This window comes from Lepidochelys olivacea (assembly GCF_965140295.1).
Source record: "Lepidochelys olivacea isolate rLepOli2 genome assembly, chromosome: 1".
NCBI lineage: Eukaryota > Metazoa > Chordata > Testudines > Cheloniidae > Lepidochelys > Lepidochelys olivacea.
Window position 1 is genome coordinate 324,898,730 of NC_140411.1, and position 20,743 is coordinate 324,919,472.

The following is a 20,743-nucleotide window of genomic DNA, read 5'->3' on the forward strand; positions in this document are numbered from 1 at the left end:
TGAATGTGATTATCCAATTTGTATGCCTGTATCATTTCTATATCTGAAGTTAGGAATATTGACTATGTATTTCATCTAGGCTACTTTGGGTGATGCTAACACTTCAGGTACAACAATGGAAAAGTCAGACAGTGCTGATGGCCCATCAGCGAGGACAATGGACTGCGAAAAAGCTTGGCCATACTGCCACTGACTCATGGATGCTGTATACTACAGAGTCAGGTGGTCTTGTCACCTGATACTAAACATTACCTGAGACTTCTTGTAACTTTCCACTGGAAGGGAAGGGAATGGTCAAGTTTGGGAAACAAAGGATTCCCGCCTTATGTAGATCCTATTTAAGAGTGGAGAGGAAGGCAAACGGGACTCCTCTCCATGGCCTGTCTGTCCTGCTAAAGTCACCAGAAGCAAAGGCAAGGGGGGAGTCCAGACTGAGACAGGGGTCTAATCTGAAAAGAAATATAACTGGGACTCTGAACCACAGAAACTTTGCAACCTACCTAAAACAACATTTAGGGTAAGAAATTACATTGTGTAACCTGTTTTTTAAGTGTATCGAGCTTAGCTTGCGTATTTTGCTTTATTGGGTCAGTAATCTGCTCTGTTCAGTGTTATCTCTTATATTCACTTAAAATTCACCTTTTGTAGTTAACAGGGATTTGGAGCAAATAAATTTTTGAATTTCTCCGCTCCGACTCCGCTCAGCGCTCTGACTCAAATTAATTTTTAACTAAATAAAAAAGTGCATACTGTCATTTTGAAAAAACATTATTTTTATTCAGACTTTTAACACAATTTAAATGTCATCAACAATGGTACAAACTAGAATCATTCATAATTCATTCTGTAAAAAATTATTGCAGTAATCAAGTTGTCTTTCATAGCCTGCCGCAAATCCTTTAAAATTAACTTTAAAGCTGAAAACAGTCGTTCCACACTAGCTTGAGTTGTTGGCATGCTCGAAGCAATTCTACAGGCAGCCTGAATGCATTGTGGGTAGCTGTGAATGGCCTCAAAAACAGACTTAACTTTTAGCCTACCAAGAGACTCCGTCGCCTCACAATCTTCTCGAAAGTTTCTCTCGAATAATGCTTCTTTACAATTATGAATCGCAGAAACTCGCCGGCATCTTTCTTGTTTATCCAATTCCTTTTCAAAGGCGTCATCTTCTAAAGAATTGGTGCTTGAATTATCTCCATTTCCCTGTGACGGTTGAAGACGTCTCAGGGATGGACGCTCGAACAAGTTCAGAGTGGAGACGGAAGTTTGAGAACAGCCTGCTATTTCTGAAGGATGTGAACTTTCCGAAACCGCAGATTCGATTGTTGACGACTCCTTTTGCTGTGTTTTTTCTTCTTCAACTTCTTTCGTCGAGTTCAAATGTAGCAATACCTTTTGTTTTTCAAGTCATCGAGCAATATCAAGGAGCCCTTCCTTTGCCTTTGGCATTTCCCTTGAGGTAAGAAGCATCCAATACCGTGGGTCAACATAAACTCCAGCAAGGAAATGAATATTGTCTAAAAGCTTCTCTTCACGTTTCTGCATGGAGGATAGAATTCCTTCTGCACTTTGTCCACCATTTTCTTGCAAGAATTTTGACAGTTTTCGCCATTCCTTCATTAAAACTCCCAGGGTTACATCGACAGCTTGAAGATTCACGGTTGTCTGGTTTGGCTTTGCCAAGAGGTCTCGCAGGTTCTTCACTTTGTCCCATTCAGCTTTTGTTAACTTGAGTTCTCTTGTTCCAGGCTCCGCTCCAAAGCCCTGCTCTGGTATGTAGTATTGTTTAGAGTAGAATTTAAAGGTCAAGGACCTCCTTAAGTTTCAGTGGTGGAATCCCCATTGCTGGAGATATTTAATCCTAGACTGGATAAACAGTAGAAGAGAAACCATTGGGATTATTCATGCATTGACTAAGGGATAGACTAAGCAGTCACATACTAGAACATAAGAACAGCCATACTGGGTCAGACCAAAGGTCCATCTAGCCCGGTATCCTGTCTTCCGACAGTGGCCAATGTCAGGCTCCCCAGTGGGAATGTACAGAACAGGTAATCGTCAAGTGATCCATTCCTTGTCACCCATTCCCAGCTTCTGGCAAACAGAAGCTAGGGCACCATCCCTGCCTGTCCTGGCTAATAACCATTGATGGGCATATCCTCCATGAACTTATTTAGTTCTTTTTTGAACCCTATAATGGTCTTGGCCTTCACAACATCCTCTGGCAAGGAGTTCCACAGGTTGTCAGTGTGTTGTGTGAAAAAGTGCTTCCTTTTGTTTGTTTTAAACCTACTGCCTATTAATTTCATTTGGTGACTCCTAGTTCTTGTGTTATGAGAAGAAGTAAATAACACTTATTTACTTTCTCCATACCAGTCATGATTTTATAGAACTCTATCCTATCCTCCCTTAGTCATCTCTTTTCTAAGCTGAAAAGTCATAGTCTTATTATTCTCTCCTCATATGGCAGCCATTCCATACCCCTTTATCATTTTTGTTTCCCTTTTCTGAACCTTTTCCCATTCCAGTATATCTTTTTGAGATGGGCGACCACATCTGCTTGCAGTATTGAAGATGTGGATGTACCATGGATTTATATAAAAGCAATATGATCTTTTCTGTCTTATTATCTATCCCTTTCTTAATGATTCCCAACATTCTGTTCACTTTTTTGGACTGCTGCTGCACATTGAGTGGATGTGTTCAGAGAACTATCACAATGACTCCAAGATTTCTTTCTTGAGTGGTAACAGCTAATTTAGACCCCATTATTTTAGATGTATAGTTGGGATTATGTTTTCCAATGCTCATTACTATGCATTTATCAACATTGAAATTCATCTGCCATTTTGTTGCCCAGTTATCCCTTTTGTATCTTTTCTCAGTCTGCTATTACTAAAGTAATAGTTGCCAGTGTATCTATGTATGATGAAATTGAATAGACATATGACCTGAATCTCTAATTTTCTGTAAATCTGTTGGAAAAGGACTGGAGGAGAGTCTTTTGGTTTCAGGCACCTGTTCTCTCAACATGTGTATGCTGCTCCATTTAATGTCATTGTGCATACAGAACTCCCAATCACAAACTGACAGCAGTAGCCAGTAGATGTTATGGCATGCGTCACCATGAAGCCCTGTTACATCTTGTCTTCCAAGTTCTGTTCTTTGCTTGTGAACAAATGTTTAGTCTTGGGAACATGTGCTATGTGGTGTGTGTGTTGGTTTGTTTTTCAATGTGAAGTTCTGAGTAGTAGAGGGAGCTGTTTGAGCAGTGAGAGAATTTGTTTTCTGCTTTGGCCTCTGATTAGAGTCAGTTCTTGAGGTAGAGCTGCTCCTTGGAATGGCATTTGTGTTGGTCTAAAATTCCTGAAAGAAGGGATAGCTTGCAGTTTGACCATGTCTGTTCCAGTACTGATATATATATATATATATGCAAATATTCCACATCTGATTTGTTTTATTTACCCTCCACTGATAAGCTGAACTCCAAGGCTCTAGATATCTGCTGTCACTCTGCAGAGGGCTGACACTGGTGTTGGAAGAAGGGGTTACTTATAATCTTACTGTGTGTTTGTCCAATATCTAGGAGATCGGGGCACCCATTCTGTGACCCTCTATTAGGGGCTGCTGTAATACAAAAAATTAGAGAATATCTCCCATATGCTTGTACTAGATACCTTAGCGTTGACATATTCTTAACTTAGAAATCACTCCAAGGACTGCTTTATATAAACAAAGGGTAGATATGGCACAACAGCATATCTACACTGCCGCTTTATTGTGAAGAGAGAGAGAGACTGGTAAGACTCACATTTGTCCCTATTCTTCACTTTGTGCTCTTTGCTTAGGTAACTTCCACAACATGGTGTTTGGAAGGACATATAGTTAATCTCTTGTTTTATAAATGTTATTTTATTCTATGAAAGGCAATGTGTAGGGGCTTGTGCACATCTGCTTCAGGACACTTAAAATACTCAGGATACCCTACCCTTGCTCCCTGGACATGAACCTAGCCAGCATTCTATAGTTTTGTGACTTCCTAGCAGGAGTTCTTCAACACAGTCTTCCTGAGGTTGAATTCAAAACTCATGTAGAAACATCAGCTGCTTTATTGCACGGTGACTCTTCCAACTGGGACAGACTAAAAAGTGTGCCACAAGGATGCCTTGTTGTTTTTGCCGATACAGACTAACACGGCCACAGTTCGCCATTCCCGGACAATGGGAGCTGCGGGAAGCGGTGATCTAAAACCTCCTGCCTGCAATTCCCAAGAATTTCATTGTCAGGACTGTCAGGCTCAGTATCGCCAACAATCACTGCTGGTACTGTGTGTTGGGAAAAGAAAGTGTCTCTGAAATAGTTGAAGCCTAGCCAATATCAGACTTTAAATATCATAGTTAACACCTTGTAACCAAAACAAAATTGGACTGGGAGTGAGAAAGAGTGCACAGCACTGGTGTGAGTGCACAGTGTGGCCACTGGGAGCTGCGAACGGCCGTACCTGCGGCCATTCAGGTAAACAAAAGTGTCTCGCGGCCGCCAGGGGCTTACCCTGAACAAGTTGCAAACCAAGTTTGCAAAAAGAAAAGGAGGACTTGTGGCACCTTAGAGACTAACAAATTTATGCTACAAGTCCTCCTTTTCTGTTTGCGGCTACAAACTAGCACAGCTGCTACTCTGAAACCAAGTTTGGGAACCCCTGTTTGAGATGAAAGCATGTAGGCTGTGCAGTTCCCAGCTGCTGCTGATTATAGTGAGTCTATGTTTTGCTATGTCTAGCATGCTTTGAAAGACCCTTTTCTTTGCACACCCTTTCATCACAATTCAGCTGTAAGATGGCCCAGCATCAGCTTCTTAGAAGACAGTCACCAAAATGAAGTCATTCATGCTAGCTGCCATGAATAGGTGGAAGTGGAGAGACTAGGTCCTATATTAAGAGAATATTTCTTGACTTTTTTTTAATGTATTTGGCATCTGGACACTATATGGTGATGGGTGGTTTAGAAAAGCTTAAGGATGCTGAATGTTTTTATTCATATTTTTAAGGCCAGAGAGGACCATTAGATCATCTAGTCTAACCTCCTGTATAAATAGGCCATTGAATTTCACCTGGTTACCCCGGTATTGAGCACAATAACTTGTTTGACTAGAGCAGGGATCTCAAACATAATGTCCTGCAGCCCGCCAAGCTCCCCCGCCCCCCCGGAGTTATTTCCTGCAGGCCGCCAAGCTCCCCTCTCCCCGCTCCCCCTCCTCCTAGCATGCCACGTCCCCGCTCCTCTGTCTACCTCCAGGCGCTTCCCCCCGCCAAACAGGTGTTTGGTGGCGCTTCGCGCTTTCCAGGGGGGAGGAGCGGGGAGCTGTGTGCCCAGGGGAGGAGACAGAGAAGAGGCGGAGCAGGGATTTGGGGAAGAGGTTGGAATGGGGGGTGGGGAAGAAGGGGGCAGGGCCTCATGGAAGGGGTGGAATGGGGGTGGGGGCAGGGGCAGGCTTTTGTACCTTTATATGGAAAGGTGTCAGTGATGCGGCCCTTGGGCCAGTGTACTAGTCCTCATGTGGCCCTCCTGGTGATTTGAGTTTGAGATCCCTGGACTAGAGCATGTCTTCCAGAAAAGTATCTAGCCTTGGTTTGAAGACGTAAAGTAATGGAGAATCTACCATTTTCCCTGGTAGTTAGTTCCAATGGTTAGTCACCCTCACTGTTAAAAATGACAGGTTTCAGAGTGGTAGCCATGTTAGTCTGTATCAGCAAAAACAACAAGGCATCCTTGTGGCACTTTAGAGACTAACAAATTTATTTGAGCATAAGCTTTTGTAGCCCAAGTTTGGGAACCCCTGTTTTAGATAAAGGCATGTAGGCTGTGCAGTTCCCAGCTGCTGCTGATTAGAGAGTGACTATTGTTTTTTTTATATTTGGCACAAAAGCTTATGCCCAAATAAATGTGTTAGTCTCTAAAATGCCACAAGGATGACTCATTGTTTTTACTGTTAAAAATGTGTGCCTTACTTCTAATTAGAATTTGTCTGACTTCAGATTCTGGCCATTGGTTCTTGATCCATTGGTCTATAAATGGTTAATCTTGAGAAGTATGTGATTGGAATATGTGATTTTTATTTTTTCCTCTGAATGCTGCTGATTAGTCATGTGATCTATTTTACATTAGAGCAACATTGCAGAAGCACTTGACTTGATGCCAGAGCTTTGTATTTCCACAAAACAAAAGTCAAGTGAAAAGGCACTGACAAAGTCTATAGGTGAAACTGTGAGGAAAACAAACTGTCTCTACGAGACTCTTAAAGTGACACCACCTGGTTGAGAAATCATATGTTGGGGGGGGGAGGGAATTATTTCCTGATTATATGTTGCAAACAACACTTCAGATTGTTAAAACTGTAAGATCTGTAATTACTGCTCTATTTTTTTTTTTTTGCTGTTTGCTTACTTTTAACATTTGTTTTCAGCTTCAGCAATGAAAATGCTTGTCTTTGATTTTCATATGCTAGAACAATGTTGCAATGCGTGAATTGCAAATATCGCAGAATGGTAATTTTAAAAAGAGCAAACAAACATGGAAATATTTCTACTAATTTTAGATTTTGTAAAAGTTTATACTTTACAAATCTAAATTTTAGGCCAAATTTTTGTTGATAATGACCCATCAAGTCTTGTTTCTTTTGTCCTAAAAGTGAAATGGGATCATTAGCTTAACAAAAATTGGGTAAAACTTCTTTGGAAAATAGGTGCTATCATTTTAATTTGCAATGCATAAGGTTTAGTTTGTTCAAGGAAGTAGAGATACTTCTGGGTTTTTATAACATTGTATCCTATTTAATGGATGTGCTTTAGGGTGAACAAGATACATCAATCAATGTGAATAAAATAAGGATTTTAAACATCTGCTAAACTGCAATAGAAAATATTTTGGAAAAACACATTTTGTTCCATGGATGTTAAAAGACAGTATCATGAAAGTTGAAAACCAGACAGCTAAACTTCCAGGCCTTTGTTATTGCAGTGGGATTGTAAATTCTTTGAAGTGAGCATTTCCTCCTAGCACCCCTTCTCACACTCCCTCCTGTACCTAACTCCCTGCCTCAGCCCTCCATTCATGGCTCTACATACAATTTCCCTACCCAGATGCGGTGCTCTGGCCAAAAAGTTTGCCCACCCCTGTCCTAGCATATGTGCAATGTGCCTCAGGTGGCACGTGTCCAGCATTCATCACTGAATTTGGTCCGCTGGTTGGATCCTTAGCTTCTGAAGATGTAGTAGTGTTATTGGATTGAGTGTGTTAGGTGTTTGTGTATGAGTGTAGTGGAATGTAATGATACTTGGCGTTTAAAGTTGTGTTGGGCTTAGCTATTACTTTAATTTAAGATTTCCTAAATTAGTGTTTGTGAGGAAATATTCTGGAGCAAATGTAGCTCTTTAATTGTTAGGGGAATATGGGTATATGTATCTCAACCAGTTATAAAAATTATCTGTCTCATAGGTTTGTATAGTGCCTAACTCGATGAAGCTGTGGCCTCTAGGCACTGCTGTAATACAAATAATAAAAGATGTTAATTTGTTTCCTCTATCCACACCCATGTTTCTTGTCATTGTAAGCAATGATCCTGCAAAGAGTTACATGGCTGTTTAACTTTACACACTGTGAGCAGTCCCATTTCAGTCACTGGAACAACTCACAGTGTAAAATGCTATGTAAATCTTTGGAAAAATTGAGGCCTTACATAGTAAGCTCTTTCAGGCAGGGATCATGGTTATCTCAATTATTTTTACAGTGGTCCTGAAGTGGGGTAATATAAATATATAATGATCATAGCTGTTGTAAGAAGGTGGATTTTTATTTTAAAAGTAAAACTAAGTGTTTTAATAGTGTCTGTACTTGCCTCCCCCAAATACATGAGCTTTTGATGAGCTCTATTATGCAGCCAAGCCACAAGTAATTTGCATGAATGGCCGCTCACAGCAGCTGGGAAATGTATGATTTTTGAACTATTATGCGCCAGAAAGAGCTGATTCAGTTCTGTCCTAACAAAGAATGGGTTTTGACCCTGAAGGAACTTGTCTGGACAGACTTTTCTGTCTTTCCCCAAGGACATGCAGTCAAGCATTCAGCAAATAGAAGAGACTCCAGGATCAGGTGTTGATGCTTTTGTGTGAGCTGGAGCTGAGAGAGACTGGCAGAGCACTGAACAGGCCAGCAGCTGTGCACATAAGGGAAGAATTGTTCCAGAAATGTATGCAGAAAAACATGCATATATTGCATGTCTGAAATATAAAATATTAACATAAACAGATTGAGAAAGTTTAATTGAATTAAGTAATAAAATTATGCCGAGAGATGCACTATATATATAGGCTTGGAAGGATTAGATTGTTATTGGTAAATGTTGGTGAAGGTCAAGTTCACCATACACACACAAACCAACAGAAATTTCCAAATAAGAAAGTAAGTAAGAAAAATGTTGCTTGAGAACTTATTAGAGTTTGATTTAAGGATATTTTTGCCTTGTATATTTTAACATGTGATGTTGACAATTTGTGTTTTAATGGTTATAAAGTTTTAACCTTTTGAATCTCAACATCTTCTGTCTTTAAATAACTATGGCCTGACTCCCCACATAATGTCCTGCAACTTCAAATTTAAGTAGGTAAAATATAAAAAATTGCTTAAAAATAAACATAGATATTGTACTTTGAAATTAAAAAAAAAAGAATTCTGCCAAGCCTAAGTATACACAAGTTTTAAACAAACCTTGCTAATAGTATTCCAGTGTTATCTGGCTTTCTGATTAATTGTAATTCCGATTTTATCTAGAAAACTGAAACAAAATAAAAGACATGCAGTCTGCAGATTACTAGAGTTGTGGCTGAAACCGAATGCATTCTGTCTGTGGTAGCATAGGGTTCAGTTTTATAAAACAGACAAAGTAGCTGAGAGAGAGACAGTTATTTTTAGGATTTATTTGCAGTACATGTTTCATAGGCTAACCGTGCACTGGATTCATGGGGAATAGATGGCCAGCCCTCTGTTAGGGACTATTTAGAAAAACTGGACGTGCACAAGTCCATGGGGCCGGATGAGTTGCATCCGAGAGTGCTAAAGGAACTGGCAGCTGTGATTGCAGAGCCATTGGCCATTATCTTTGAAAACTCGTGGCGAACGGGGGAAGTCCCGGATGACTGGAAAAAGGCTAATGTAGTGCCAATCTTTAAAAAAAGGGAAGAAGGAGGATCCTGGGAACTACAGGCCAGTAAGCCTCACTTCAGTCCCTGGAAAAATCATGGAGCAGGTCCTCAAAAAATCAATCCTGAAGCACTTACATGAGAGGAAAGTGATCAGGAACAGTCAGCATGGATTCACCAAGGGAAGGTCATGCCTGACTAATCTAATCGCCTTCTATGAGGAAATTACTGGTTCTGTGGATGAAGGGAAAGCAGTGGATGTATTGTATCTTGACTTTAGCAAAGCTTTTGACACGGTCTCCCACGGTATTCTTGTCAGCAAGTTAAGGAAGTATGGGCTGGATGAATGCACTATAAGGTGGGTAGAAAGTTGGCTAGATTGTCAGGCTCAACGGGTAGTGATCAATGGCTCCATGTCTAGTTGGCAGCCGGTGTCAAGTGGAGTGCCCCAGGGGTCGGTCCTGGGGCCGGTTTTGTTCAATATCTTCATAAATGATCTGGAGGATGGTGTGGATTGCACTCTCAGCAAATTTGCGGATGATACTAAACTGGGAGGAGTGGTAGATACGCTGGAGGGCAGGGATAGGATACAGAGGGACCTAGACAAATTGGAGGATTGGGCCAAAAGAAATCTGATGAGGTTCAATAAAGATAAGTGCAGGGTCCTGCACTTAGGACGGAAGAACCCAATGCACAGCTACAGACTAGGGACCGAATGGCTAGGCAGCAGTTCTGCAGAAAAGGACCTAGGGGTGACAGTGGACGAGAAGCTGGATATGAGCCAGCAGTGTGCCCTTGTTGCCAAGAAGGCCAATGGCATTTTGGGATGTATAAGTAGGGGCATAGCGAGCAGATCGAGGGACGTGATCGTCCCCCTCTATTCAACATTGGTGAGGCCTCATCTGGAGTACTGTGTCCAGTTTTGGGCCCCACACTACAAGAAGAATGTGGATAAATTGGAGAGAGTCCAGCGAAGGGCAACAAAAATGATTAGGGGTCTGGAACACATGACTTATGAGGAGAGGCTGAGGGAACTGGGACTGTTTAGTCTGCGGAAGAGAAGAATGAGGGGGGATTTGATAGCTGCTTTCAACTACCTGAGAGGTAGTTCCAGAGAGGATGGTTCTAGACTATTCTCAGTGGTGGAAGAGGACAGGACAAGGAGTAATGGTCTCAATTTGCAGTGGGGGAGGTTTAGGTTGGATATTAGGAAAAACTTTTTCACTAGGAGGGTGGTGAAACACTGGAATGCGTTGCCTAGGGAGGTGGTGGAATCTCCTTCCTTAGAAGTTTTTAAGGTCAGGCTTGACAAAGCCCTGGCTGGGATGATTTAATTGGGTATGGGTCCTGCTTTTAAGCAGGGGGTTGGACTAGATGACCTCCTGAGGTCCCTTCCAACCCTGATATTCTATGATTCATTAATTTGTCAGGCTCCACCACAATATACTTATGATTGCCTGCTGGTGAATAGACTTCATAGTGATTTGTACTAAAGTTAAAATCCTTGTACAAATGACATGTTACCAACAATATATTTGTTAGCGATGTTACCTAGCTGCAGATTGGTCAAGCTCACTTTACAATGTCTGAGTTGTAGTTATAATTAGAGAATGATAGTATCCAGGTTCTCACAGTGACCTCCAAATCAGATTTGCTCAGTCTAAACTGTATATCAAAGCAAGAATCTTTTAACTGCTAGCAGTGGATGTTCAACCGTCAGAAAATCAAGCTGTTCTTTTTACTACACACATTATCAGTAGTCAAGTATTGGAAATTGGCCTGTAATTTCATTTATGAGGCAGAAGAGAATCTGTTTTTTCTCTCTCTGTTAAGACTTGTCAGTGCTGATGCTAGTGGCACCTTACGATTTTGTCAGTAAATTGATTAGATATTAGTATGGAGTTTGCATATGCGTTATCAGTGTCATCTTCTGACCTTAACCATGTGCTAAATGCCAGTAGATCTATTTTTAAATAGTCTACTTGTTTTAGTCAGCTTCATTCATTTTCCTGTTCACCTTTCCTGTTCTTGGCATAATTAGGGCCAGGTGCTCTTATCCACTTGTGCTGGCAGAGGGAACGTAAGGCCAATGATCTTGGCAGAGAGGAGGGATAGAAAGGAGGAAGAAGTCTCACAGTAGAGTTGGTCAGAAAATGCTTCGTCTCTTTCCAATGGAAAATTTAGCTCAAAATGGAAAAACAATTTTTTTGAGAAATTTCAGAGGAAAATATAATTTTTGTCAAAAAATCAAAAGTAAAAAAAAAAATTTCAGCCAAAAAAGTGTTTTAAGCCAAAAAGTTGACATTTTCTGTAGAAAGCAAATGCTTAAAAATTGTTAATTTAACTGAACGTTCAATTTTTCTGTTGACAAATATTTTCCATCAAAAATGTTTGATCAGCCCAAGCTTCTACCTTTCCTCAGTACGCCTACCAAAGCCGCCACTCAGGCTGGTGCTCCAAGAGTTATGGGAGTGATGGGAAGGGAATAATAGTAGCTGTACCTAGCATGCTATCTCCTCCTAACTCCACATGTTCCCAAGCAGATATTAGCTTAAGAGTTTTACTACAAGCCTTTTATCCCTCCTCAGCGGAATAAGGTAGGGGGGCAAGATTAGGGTGGTAACTAGTGGCAGGTCAGCTTCTGGTATAGCCATCCTCCTAAGGGGGAGTTCTCTACACCAGGGAAAGCCCCTGGCGGGCCAGGCCGGTTTGTTTACCTGCCGCGTCCACAGGTTCGGCCGATTGCGGCTCCCACTGGCTGTAGTTCGCTGCTCCAGGCCAATGGGGGCTGCGGGAAGGGCGGCCAGCACGTCCCTTGGCCCGCGCCACTTCCCTCAGCCCCCATTAGCCTGGAGCAGCGAACCGCGGCCAGTGGGATCCGCAATCGGCCGAACCTGCAGATGCGGCAGGTAAACAAACCGGTCCGGCCCCCCAGGGGCTTTCCCTGAACAAGCAGTGGTCCGGCTTTGAGAACCACTGCTCTACACTACAAACCATGGAATGTAAAGTGATGGAAAATTGTTTTCCTTCGGCAGCTCCAGCTTCTGCTAGGTTTTTTGTTTGCCCCCCCCCCCCGCCCCCGTGGGGCTGACCCAGGCTCCTAGTCTTCTGAACTGATCATAACTGAAGATTTTTGCTCCACTGTCTCATCAAAGGCCATTTCTTTCTCTCCCTCATCTTCTCTTTTCTGTGAAGCCCCAGTGCTTTCAACCTTCAGTGAGGTGGACTGGATGGGATTTCTTATGGCATCTCAGTACAAGCGGTAAATAATCTTTCACTGACAGCCTTCATCCCAAATACTCTTTCGCTCTTCTTTTCCCTCTTTACCCTTACTGAAAATCAGCACCTTTGAGTGGCACTGCAGAAGCTGCTAGTAGCACATCAGTTTAGGAAAGGGCATGGACAATAGTATTGCACCTGGTTGAAGCTGCAGAGCAAATTTTGGCAGGTAGACTATTGTTAGCTTCAGTGCCAAATTCCAGCTTTGCGAATATCCCTGCTCTTGCAAAAAGTAATGGTTGGGATATTTGCTTTACATTTGCCTGCAACAACAAAAGTGCACCTAACATCATGCTGAGGCATTGCTTCTGTACTGATTCAGAGGGAAGAATGCCTCCTACTGAACTGCCAATATCACTTCCTGCAACAACCTGAGATTTATTTTGAGAAGTCGCCTCTCAGCGTACTGTTCAAAGTCAATCCTAGTAATCTTCTGAGATCTACCTGTCACAGCCCAAAGTGGCACAGTTGCTGGCTTCGGCTGGTAGAAGTCTCAACAGAGCGACGGAAGACTTCAGATCTATCCCTTTTGTAGTTGTATGTGCCACCTCCGTCACAAGTCGTTTGCAGGTTGTTTTATAAAGAGCAGTTAGGGAACAAGTAGGTAGTTTGCCTGGTGAATTAAAACTGAGGCCTGACATTCAGGAATGTACAAAATGTAATTGAGCCACAAGTACAGTGTGGGGTGTGTAATTTTCTTTGTTACTATTTTGTGAGTTTTAACAGGACACTAAACTAAGTTTTTCTTTTTTTCTTACTGCACAGTTAGGGTTTGCTAGCTCAGAGCTTTCAGTCATTACATGCACAGTCTACCGTCTGTTTCAAAACAGAGCAACTTCTGTTCATTAGGAACAGTCAACAATAAACATGAAAGGAGTTTCTGCAGTTTGCCTTGGAGCTTAGTGGACTGGATGTAATGGATACTACACTTTTATAAAACCAGTAGTGGAGGCTGAGAAAATCATCTAGCGGTTTTGTTCCAGACGTGTTACGCTAAAGGGGGGCTAGTAGAATGAAGGAATTATGCACAGCAGATTATTAAAACACCTTTTTTTTTCTAGCTTGTTAGCCCACTGTTAAGACTCCGTTTTTTATCTCAGTAATGTTAACTGAGCTGTCCTCTCACTAATAATTACCAGCAACTTGTACATTTATTTAAACTGCCCTGATTTTTATTCTTTGAAGTGTTTTTTTAATTAAAAAAGCTTTGGAAATGTTTTGCAGTGTAAGCCAGAAAAAGCATATTGGTAACTGAAATCTTCCATATCCTTGTTTTGGGTTAAATGAAGTTGTGGTTTAAGGTCTCACTGCATAAAACTACTTGGAGTAATTGGACTTGTGGTTTTAAATGACAGAGAAACTAACTGGCATGCACCAGACAACATATAACAGAGCACATGGAATTGAATAGAATAGCTGTGATTTTTATTGTTTCGTTAGATTTGTATCCAGGGTAAATTTTGTGGATTGTTTGAAGGTAATGTTTTACTAAGGTAGTGAATGGGAGGAAGAGGGATGGGCAGAAGGGGAGTTGAGAAGGAGTGGGTAAGATTCATTTGTCTTGTTCTTAGCCTGGTTGTGTGTAAACATTCCAAACTCTGTTACCTGCTGTAAAAGTGGTGGGAGGAATAGCCAGCTTTCTAAACACTACTCAATTTTAAAGAAAAATAGCATTTAAAAAAGTTTGCAATCGAATGATATGAAGAAGAAATCATTAACAACATAGAATTGTTAAAATTGTATACCTCATTGACTCACAATTGGTGGGTCATATGGAATAATCATTCATACACTGCTGTATGTTTTAATTTATCTTTATTAATATTTTATTTGGATATTAGTGAATTAACTGTTTTTGTTCTTTAAGCTGCTTTAGGAATGAAAAAGCACTCATTCCCCCACTCCTGAATTTCACTGCAGGTTTTGATGATAATGTTTGACTACAAGGAATTTCCTGAATGTATGTACTTGATTTTTATATATAACTTTTTAAATAATCTAATTTTGAAGGTTTAAAAATGTGTTAGAATTTTGATAATATGAAATTAAAATGTTCCATTAAATGTAGAGGTAAAACGTGGGGGTTTTTTAAGTCTGAGCATGAGCAGAACATCCTCTCTCTAGAACACAATCTCTTTTTAATAACAGCAGCACACGGATATATCCTGTATAACGTGTGTGACGGGTTGGATCACAGAAACCCACTTGGCGCTGCCACCTGATGTGCCAAGACTACTTCTGCTCCTGCTTTCCTGCCCTGTCATCTTAGGACTTCAGTGCCCTGCCTGGTTTGAGCCAGACCCACAAGCCTGCTGCAAACCCAGATCTAGGTCTGCACCATGTCCCTTAACAGCTGTAGGCTTAACTGAAAGCAGTTTACAGAAGTGTTCCTGTCTTTAACACTCAGATGCCCAACTCCCAATGGGGTCCAAACCCTAAATAAATCCGTTTTACCCTGTATAAAGTTTATACAGGGTAAACTCATAAATTGTTCGCCCTCTATAACACTTACAGAGAGATGTACGCAGCGGTTTCCCCCCCCTGCCAGGTATTAATAAATACTCTGGGTTAATTAATAAGCAAAAAGGGATTTTATTAAATGCAGAAAGTAGGATTTAAGTGGTTCCAAGTAGTAACAGACAGAACAAGGTGAATTACCAAGCAAAATAAAATAAAACATACAAATCTAAGCCTAATACAGTAATAAAACTGAATATAGATAAAATCTCATGCTCAAAGATGTTTCAATAAGTTTCTTTCACAGACTGGATGCCTTACTAATCTGGGCATAGTCTTTTCCCCTGGTAGAGCCCTTGTTTCAGCTCAGGTGGTAGCTAGGGGATTTCTCATGATGGCTGCCCTTCTTGTTCTGTTCCACCCACTTATATATCTTTTGCATAAGGCGGGAATGCTTTGTCCCGCGCTGCGTTCCCACCCCTACCTTCTCAAAGGAAAAGCACCAGGTTCCAGATGAATTCCAGTTCAGGTGACATGATCACATGTCACTGTACGACTTCATTACCCACTTGCCAGCACACATATACAGGAAGACTTACAAGTGAAACAGAGCCATCTGCAAACAATTGTCCTGGTTAATGGGAGCGTTGTTTGTAATTTTAAATTTACTGAAAAAGTCATGTGCAGCAGGCATATAAATATACAGTAAACATTTTTGCATAAATTAGGAGTGATGTTGGTGATATATCCAGAGTGATTGGAAAATGTCCAACACAACTTGGGGGGTGAATCCTTAGGTCATTTTAAGAAAAAACGTTTCTGTGAACACGTATCCTAAAATTCTTCATAAGGGAGCTACAGTCCCTTCAAGGAGGTGATGAAAAGTTAATTTCTGACTAATATCTCAAAAATGCTTTAATATAAAGTAATGAAATTATGTCTGTGTCTTTGTGTTAGTATGTGCTACCATATTACATTATCCAAAATTATTTAAACCATAGGCATGCCGAACTGGCGGTTGGTCATTTTTATTTCAAGGAAGGCTTGTTGTAGACTGCCCCTGGCTACGAGCGGTAGTATTATGTTCCATAATAAGTTAATAATTTTTGGTTATTATTTATTATAACGTTTAAAATTTATGGTTCCAAAGTTGAAAAATAAGTAATAAGTAAAATTGTTTGGATCATTCTAAGCATCTAAGCAGAATAAAATTTTTAAACAGTTTTCTTGGAAACGGTTAATTATACAAAATAAATTAAGAGTACCATTTTAATACATGTTTTACCATTTAATCATATTCCAGGGTTGTATCTGTTAAATAGTCGAAGATTTAAAAAATATTAAATAAAATTGGCCCAGCCCCTTCAGTTCACGACACCTGTAGTTTAAATAATTTTATTTGAATGATGTTGTATGGTAGAATGTTGGAAATAAACTTTAATGGGAAAGCGGATTCAATTTGCAAGCACGGTCCTTTTAGTAAAGAGAGCAAATTTTTGGAAATATATGTTTTTCCTTCATCAGGCTGGAAATATTATACAAGATAGAACCTGTTATTTGCTCTATCTTGTATAATCTATTCAGGCTGATGAAGCAAAAACATATCTCCGAAAATTTGCTCTCTTTACTAAAAGGACTGTGCTTGCAATTTGAATCCGCTTTCCCATTAAAGCTTATTTTCAACCTTGTAACGTGTAGCCTCGTTACTTCCCAACAGTTAATGTTGTAGAACAGCGATAGCATGTACTAACGCTACGCACATACCAAATTTCATTGATATATCTATATTAAAGCGTTTCTGAGATATTCGTTAAAAAATTGGAAAATATTTCGAATATTTTTACCGCAAAATTTCATAAGAAAAACTAACTTGCAATTTATAAATAAAAATTTATATTAATTATGTACATTAAAAATACTTCTTACTTCATTAAAACTGCAAGAAACATGTTAAAATATTAAAATATACTTTAATAATAATTTTGTGTAAAAAGAAAATGCAATCATTTTTGTCCAGAAAATCTAAAATAAATTCAAAGTACCTTAAGTGATTAAGATATCACAAGCAGGTACATTATAAAAAAATGTAACGCTTTTGTTCATTGCTTTTCGAAGATCATAACAAGAAACATTTGGATGCAGTAGCAGCACAAGAAGATTTGGCCATGGCTTCAACAAAAAAAATCAAATCTGCCCCCCATGATTGATAGCCGATTTACGGGAAAGGATCTCAACAACGTCTTTACTTTTGAATTTGAAAAGCCCAAATTTGGGTTTTTGGGAAAAGCAAAGAAGAAATCGGCAACGTGCAAGGCGGAAAAGGAAGTGAATGGCGAGCTGAAAGCACGTAGCTTCAAGACAAATGAAGCAAGTGCCGTGAAAAGTTTCAACCTTTAGCGGCATGTAAAATGTAACCATCCTGAAAACTATGCGGCTCTGGTTACAAAAAGGGACCAGGAAGATGAGGCAAAACAGAAAGCTGACACGGCTAAATGACGGTCATCTGGCTCTTTGGAAACTCCTGGAGAAAGGGGTTTTTGCGGAGCTTCATCTGAAAAGAAACCCAAAATTGAGCAAACAAAACTTGACTCATATTTGAAGTCCCCAAAGGTTACAGTCACCATGGATGCCAATACTTTCCGTGAAGGGCTGACTGAGTTCAACACCACTCACTACCTTCAGGCTAAAGAACAAAGGATTCCAAAAAATTGCAGGTGAAATGGGTCGGCAGCTTGGCGTTTCGATGGGTCACGATGCTGTTTGTCATTTGGTTGTCAGCACAGCTGAGTCTGGTCGCGAAGAGCTCAAGAAAGCTTTGGAGCAAAAATTGTGCTACCTGAAAATGGATGCGGCAACCCGTGGAAACAGAAATTTCCTTTCAATCAATGCTCAGTACTACGAAGAAGGATAACATAAAGCTGTGGTAAAAACCTTGGACATAAAATCGACACTGAAGGGCGTCACAATTCTTCATACGTGAAAAGTCAAGAAAAAGCTATTTTAGAAAAATTTGGGGTCAGTGAAATGCAAGTGCTGAGCATCTGCGTTGACAATGCAGCAAACATGACATGTGCCATCAAAAATTTCAGCAAGGACAATGAAACCATTTCTACGTCTGAGAACAGGGATGTGGACAGAAGTGAAGCTATTTTGCCTGATGAAGGAACTAAAGGAATGGATGAAATTGAACTCAACGTGGATGCTGCTGCGCAATGGGTTAATGACCCTAGCCTCATACTTCCAACATGGCTTCATGAGGACGACTCAAAAGTCCAACTGATGAGGTGTGGTATTCACACTCTTCAGTTGGCAATCTGGGATGGACTGAACAAAGAACATGCGAAGAAATTTCTGGCCAAAATTCGACAAGTTGTTGTCAAACTACAAACCCCAAGTATTCAAAGTGTTCTGCTTGATCTACATGGGGTAACTCAATCACTGGATACTGTGACTCGCTGGGGTTCAACATCTGCGATGATTGATCGGCTTCTCGTTTTTCAATCTTACTGTGAACAAGTGGCTGCTGCTGGAACAAGAGAACTCAAGTTAACAAAAGCTGAATGGGACAAAGTGAAGAACCTGCGAGACCTCTTGGCAAAGCCAAACCAGACAACCGTGAATCTTCAAGCTGTCGATGTAACCCTGGGAGTTTTAATGAAGGAATGGCGAAAACTGTCAAAATTCTTGCAAGAAAATGGTGGACAAAGTGCAGAAGGAATTCTATCCTCCATGCAGAAACGTGAAGAGAAGCTTTTAGACAATATTCATTTCCTTGCTGGAGTTTATGTTGACCCACGGTATTGGATGCTTCTTACCTCAAGGGAAATGCCAAAGGCAAAGGAAGGGCTCCTTGATATTGCTCGATGACTTGAAAAACAAAAGGTATTGCTACATTTGAACTCGACGAAAGAAGTTGAAGAAGAAAAAACACAGCAAAAGGAGTCGTCGTCAATCGAATCTGCGGTTTCGGAAAGTTCACATCCTTCAGAAATAGCAGGCTGTTCTCAAACTTCCGTCTCCACTCTGAACTTGTTCGAGCGTCCATCCCTGAGACGTCTTCAACCGTCACAGGGAAATGGAGATAATTCAAGCACCAATTCTTTAGAAGATGACGCCTTTGAAAAGGAATTGGATAAACAAGAAAGATGCCGGCGAGTTTCTGCGATTCATAATTGTAAAGAAGCATTATTCGAGAGAAACTTTCGAGAAGATTGTGAGGCGACGGAGTCTCTTGGTAGGCTAAAAGTTAAGTCTGTTTTTGAGGCCATTCACAGCTACCCACAATGCATTCAGGCTGCCTGTAGAATTGCTTCGAGCATGCCAACAACTCAAGCTAGTGTGGAGCGACTGTTTTCAGCTTTAAAGTTAATTTTAAAGGATTTGCGGCAGGCTATGAAAGACAACTTGATTACTGCAATAATTTTTTACAGAATGAATTATGAATGATTCTAGTTTGTACCATTGTTGATGACATTTAAATTGTGTTAAAAGTCTGAATAAAAATAATGTTTTTTCAAAATGACAGTATGCACTTTTTTATTTAGTTAAAAATTAATTTGAGTCAGAGCGCTGAGCGGAGTCGGAGCGGAGCTGGAGCAGTCACGGAGCGGAGAAATTCAAAAATTTGATTGCTCCAAATCCCTGCTCAGTAGGAGTGTGCAATGCACTGAGGTTAATCCATTAATCTCTGGAACTCTGGGTTCTAATTTGACCTAGACTGTAGCTAAAATGATTTTGGTGGATTTCTTGCCATAGACATAACACCCCATACAGTCTGAAGCATTTGGCACTCAGTGGCTGGAGATAGTCCAATGCTGAAATATCAAACATGTTGTGATAAGGTCTTCAATAATTAGCAAAACTGGATAGAATGCCTGAATTAAAATTTTCAAGCCACAAGGGAAAAGCAATAAAAGTGACTTAAGAAAAAACAATTTAAAAATAGATACATAAAAATATTCCTTCAAATTAAAATATATTAGCATCTGTATGTTGTTAAATGTAATTCACTAATTCTGTTTGAATGCAAACTTTTATATTTAATTTCAATTAATAATATATATATATTAAAAAGCAGCTACCCTATAGATCAGTAGTTTTCAACCTTTAGTCCGCGAACTCCTGGGAATCTGCAGACTATGTCTAAGATTTCCAAAGGGGTCCACACCTCCACTCAAAATGTTTTAGGAGTCCGCAAATGAAAAAAGGTTCAAAACCACTGTATATATAGTTACAAAGACTGACCCAACTTCAAACCAAAACCAGAAAATAACCAGAGACTGCATCAAAACCTAAGTCATGTTCCCCCATACCACAATATACTCCTTACCAAAAACACCCAGTCCTTGTTAGGACCCTTCCTCAAAAGCATGGGCAAAAATATAGATAGGCCTTCTCACGGGCCTTGAAAGTTAACAAATTAACAGTATTTCAGAGAAACAACAGGAAGGGGGAAAGGATTCCAAAGCTGAGAACCTTTCAGATAATGTTCTGCCAAAAGCTCCCTCTGTGACTTAAGTTACTTCACTGATCACAGCTGAAGTCCTATAGTTCAATGAAAGAGGTAGTGTTCCAAGCAGGCCATTTCAAAACCATTCTGGGAAACACAGATCAAAACTACCACCCTTAAACTCCATCGGCAAAGACAGGTGGCAGTAGGTACAGATCCCAGAAAACTGGTGTCAAGTAAGATATATGACTTAACAACAGGCTACTGCATTCTGCATCAACTCTAGCTCCTGGTTTGATTTAAGGTATAGCCGAGTACAGGCACATTGCAGAAAGCTAATCTTGAGTTGAGAAATGTATGCATAG

The 20,743-nt window shown here is 40.3% G+C and overlaps 2 protein-coding genes across 7 annotated transcripts in view; one reads left to right on the top strand and one right to left on the bottom strand.

Annotated features, from left to right (window-relative positions):
- KIF21A (kinesin family member 21A) overlaps positions 1 to 20,743 on the bottom strand; it is a 173,498-nt gene that overhangs the window by 133,852 nt on the left and 18,903 nt on the right. The gene's annotated exons all lie outside the window — the stretch shown is intronic.
- Positions 14,340 to 19,390, top strand: LOC311514397 (uncharacterized protein). Its single transcript, XM_084616957.1, has 2 exons — positions 14,340 to 14,432; positions 17,045 to 19,390. The coding sequence occupies exon 2, from the start codon at positions 17,954 to 17,956 to the stop codon at positions 18,794 to 18,796; it is 843 nt and encodes a 280-aa protein (XP_084473083.1). The 5' UTR covers positions 14,340 to 14,432; positions 17,045 to 17,953; the 3' UTR covers positions 18,797 to 19,390.